Source organism: Anarrhichthys ocellatus, unplaced genomic scaffold, assembly GCF_004355925.1.
Source record: "Anarrhichthys ocellatus isolate YVR2014 unplaced genomic scaffold, GSC_Weel_1.0 scaffold18, whole genome shotgun sequence".
NCBI lineage: Eukaryota > Metazoa > Chordata > Actinopteri > Perciformes > Anarhichadidae > Anarrhichthys > Anarrhichthys ocellatus.
The window spans coordinates 4,552,315-4,557,003 of record NW_022280048.1 but is presented as its reverse complement, the minus strand read 5'-3'; the positions used below and the strand labels follow the sequence as shown (position 1 = coordinate 4,557,003).

The following is a 4,689-nucleotide window of genomic DNA, read 5'->3' as shown; positions in this document are numbered from 1 at the left end:
AAAAAAATAAACAAAAAAAGAATAAATGAATTATTAATAACGAATGAAATAAGAACTACAATAAACTTGTGTTTGAAGCTTTTATTTAAAAAAACAAACTTAAAAAGCAAATAAAAAAAAGAAAATGACTGTTTTTGTACATCAAAATAAATTCTTTTCAAAAGAATATTTTGGATCTAGTTTCAAAATGATTTTAGTGGTTTTCTATGTTCTGAAATTTTGAGACACTGACTTCTAAGACGCGTCGCTGTACAAAATGACTTTTCTGTTGCGATGGCCTGATGGGCTGGGAGGGTTGCCTGGTGTAACTCCTCATACCAATTTTAATTTCTGTTCCTTTTGATTTTTGGATCTTTTTTTTCTTTAGTAACTTGGGAAAATGTTGATGGAATAATATGAACTGGGAACTTCAAATCCATCCCCTGTAGAGCTAGACCCTTTCTCCTTTCCTGTTGCATTGCTGTTAGTGTGACAATATTTGAAATGGGCATTTATTAAGATAATATGAATCCAAAAGAAAAATAAACGCAAACAAAAAAAAAAAAAATGATGTAAGCAAAAAAGCAAAGCAAAACAAAAGTGTTGGGAGGGTTGAAAGAATATATATAGATGGGTTATCTGAGTAAGCAATGGCTGTGGAGATAATGTAGTTTTAAACATTGTTATTACCTTTTAAAATCATTTATTCAATAAAAAAATACAAAATCAACTGAAAGGAGAACACGTGTCATTCTGTTTTCTTTCAGCACACACGCCTACAGATAACTACAGTATTTTGGTATTTCAAAATTTGAAAATGCGAGTGCGTCACATTTTAGATCCAGAAAACTTTCAGCACCAAATCAATGTGTTTAGTTGATTAGTGATTATTGGATTATGTCATTTGGTCATTTACAGTTCACACTTCCTTTATTCATGCTCATATTCAGCTTGATCCATGCTGGTCAGTTAGTGGTCAGTGTGCAGTTGATGCCGAATGGCCTCAAATGAAACAGGACGATGCTCGATAGGATCCGTAATAAAGTCTGACCTCGTGTACTGGTCGCCTTCTTCGAATGCTAAACTTGCTGTCACCAGTTTTCAAGTTTCTTTAGTAGAAAATAGTTCCAATGAAAACTGGTCCACGGTGAAGTCTGTGGATAATCCTGGCTGTAAATTTCATTGGCACCTACAGTAGTGGGTTTGGGGGCAGATACCAGTAGAGCATGCTGTGGGCTAAATGAGGATTGTCTTGTTCCAGTAACTGATCAAGTTGCCATTGAGTGCCCCACAACTAGCTATGCAACATTTCTTTTACAAACCCGTGGTTTAAACGGAACAAGGAAGCTCTCAGTCACTGAAAAGGTTCTTCATGTGACGGCAGATACAGAACATTATCTGAACAAACATCTGCTGATGAAGATCATGTGATCTGATCGAAAGCTGTGCTACTAAATGGAGCTTGAGGTGAGATTGTGTGGTTCGGTGGAAACAGAAAATCCCATCAGCCCCAGCTGCTTTTTGTGTTTAGTGCTAATTAGAAAATTGCTAACTAGCTAAACTAAGATGGTATTACCTGCTAAACGTAAGCGCGTTAACCAGCCTGCATTGTGAGCATGTTTGCAAGCTGACATTAGCATTTAGCTCAAAGACCAGCTCACCTGGATGTAGACTCGTTTTTGTTTTAAAATATATGTGGAAATGACACTGCCTTCATAACTAATGTTAATTTAGATTCATTCCTGCACTACTGAATAGACAACTGTTGGCAAATTATAGAAAATAACCAGTAACAAAAATGGGTACAGGCCAGAGGTTGTGTTTGTGTAATCTTGTTATAAATTACGTGTCTAATCAATTTTGTGTGTATCATGTCTCTTTAGAATTTATTATTAATTCCTTTCGCTTTTAGATTTTGAACACTGTTTCTCCGACCATTGCCATTTTTAACATTCCATACTCTGGTGCTGGTTACAGCACATGCTCGGCCTGCCTCTCTGCCAGTTCCTCCACCCAAAGTACTCGGCACTAAGTCAGGAGAAGTCTGAAAATACATTGCTGCAGGTTACATGATATTCAGGGCCAAGCGCTCGGAGATAGTCGACTGGTTCAGTCTGCTGCCTGTATGGAAAGCACAACCAGTGCTGGCCTGAGATCAACTCTAACCAGCGCTTTACTTTCTCTGCTGAGTCAGCCCGCCGGACGTCCATCTGTCTGAATAAACAATACCGAGTGGACTTCAAACTGCTGTTTTAAAGTCCACTTTCATTTCACCAGGCCTTTCCATTTGTGTTGAGACATGAGTCAACTTTATCAATTCCATTACCAGCCGTTACCTGAAGCAGTGGTTGTGTTGACCGAGTAAGTGACGATGCTTCTCTGCTTCCTTCCATCTACTCTCAAATAACGATGGAACCGTGTGAATCAAGCTCATTTTATCCCTCAGATGTCCCTGTGCCGCGTGCGTTTCTGCATCTGTCACGACCGCTTTAGGAGAAGAGCAGCATACATGAACACATGTTCAATCCTTAGATCCTCTCTCACCTTGAGACCTCTTCGCAGCCACTGGGGTGGTTTTAGATCGACCTCTCCTCCCTTAAGTGTATTGACGTGAGGCTACAGACGGTGGAAACTCCCGTCAGTCAACGCGCTGCTTTGTAACCCGTGTGGCCTCACAGAGGACAGTGTGCCCAAACACATGTTACAACAGCTGGAGTTTATGAGTCTGGCAGCAACTACGCTTCAGTATAGATATGTGGTGTGCTGAGAGCACAGATAAGTGTTAAAAAAAAAGACATCCTGGACATGGTTAGAATAAAAAAAAAAAAATCTAAAACGAGAACTTTGGTTAAATGAAACCACTTTTATTGTCAATACAGCACATACACTGGAACCAATAGAAATACAAAAGTTTTGTCCCTTTTTTTTTTTTTAACAGTGAAATACAGTATATGCTACAGTAACACACACCCCACACACTTGAAATGATATAGACCATGACTTAAATATTCCAATGCTGGTTAATACTTTCTTTCGAATGGGTCGTCAACTAGTGACCCAGAGTGACCTCGTGCAGATCATCCGATGCATTCTTTTTTTCGTATTTTATTTAATTTTTCTTACTAAACTGAGCCCGTGACTCGCTGTCACACAGTTGTAGCGGTGGGGAGAATTCAGGATGCCTTGTAAGATCAAGCGACAAATTCAAGTCAAGTGTCATGATGCATGACTCCAGCTCAGATACATATTTTGTCAAGATCCCCCTTGGCAAACGTCACATTCATCCCAACAACTGAACTTTATACCCAACTGAATATGGTCCAATATCGTAACAAAATAACGCAAGTACATAAAAAATACACCCCAGTGTAGATCCATGAACCCGCATTCATCACGTAGACTCTCAGCACGTACTACATCCTCGTGTCCCCTGATTATCTCAACTGGAATGATCTGAACAGGCTGGAGACGGAAACGCACAGGAGGCCACTAGAAATTGCTTTCATACCCTGTACATGTGTGGAGTAGAAGGGGAACGGAGGAACATAAATAACTTTGTATTTTCTGTCATGACAAATAAAATCCTCTGACGATTAAACAAGGCAACTTTTAACAACGGCTCGCACATTCAAAATCAGTTTCAAAACGCACTTGAGACAAGAAATGGCAGCTTCACCCACTAACATGTGACCTAGCATAACAACTACGTACAGAACTAAAAAAGTGTCACAACTGCAGGTCAATATCGACATTTCGGGTGACTCACATTTCCCTTGTCCGTAAAACTTTACATTTACAAAAAGGCAGCTTGAGACGTTTCCCCCGAATTCACTTACGTTGTTTCTGGAAATTGTATTCCCAAAAAAAGAAAAAGAAAAAAGAAAAAAGAAAGAAAAGAGGCTAAATCCGCCCAACTGCACAACGCTAACTACCAGCCTTAAAACACCACCTCATGTTTGTGCATGCAAGCATGTATGCAAGCCGACGACGACACAAAAATAATGACACATTGATTCACTGGCCCCCCCAAACGCTCACTTCTTTCATTGAAACAGATGGTAAGTCTTAAAAAGATGCATTCAAATGTTAAAAAAAGAAAGAAGAAAAACATCTCCATGAGAGCAGGCATTTAGAATGAAAGGCTAGTTCTGTGCGCGTCCTCGCGGACATTCAGTCAACTTTCTTGCTGCGCAGTCGGAGCGTGTCCAGCAGGCAGCGGCAGGCCGAGCCCGTGTGCTGCGAGAGGAGCGTGAGGACCTTCCCATGGACCAGGGTCAGCAGGGTCTGGTGGCCCGTCGCCCACACCCGGTACCAAGGCCCGTAGAAGGGGTCGGACACGGCCGGGCACAGCATGTTGTTCAGGTTGACCTCAGTCGCCTGGAGGGGGAGGGGGGGAGAAAGCGTGAGCATTAATGTGACGCTAATAGAAGTTGGAACAATAAGAACTACTCAGTCGGATAATGAGGTTTTTGGCAAACTGCATGGTGGACTTTATCGTTGATTTGTGCTCCAACTATCATTACATTTACCGAAGGATGAGTTCACGGCCTGTGAAGCCTCCACAGCTCATTATCTGACTGCATAGTTTGCTTTGACTGCTGATCTCAAATTTATTTGGACGTCTATAGATTTTCATTATAGTTTTGATATCTGCAGCGGGGGGGGGGGGGGGGGGGGGGTAAGGAGCTGTGGAGGGTTCACAGGCCGTGA

General features: G+C 41.2%; 1 protein-coding gene across 1 annotated transcript in view; it reads right to left on the bottom strand.

Annotated features, from left to right (window-relative positions):
• Nucleotides 1-2,822: 2,822 nt before the first annotated feature.
• tmem164 (transmembrane protein 164) overlaps nt 2,823-4,689 on the bottom strand; it is a 19,029-nt gene continuing 17,162 nt past the window's right edge. The window contains exon 6 of the mRNA XM_031857052.1: nt 2,823-4,356. Coding sequence (XP_031712912.1) covers nt 4,150-4,356 — 207 coding nt within the window. The 3' untranslated portion in view covers nt 2,823-4,149. The remainder of the gene's footprint in view (nt 4,357-4,689) is intronic.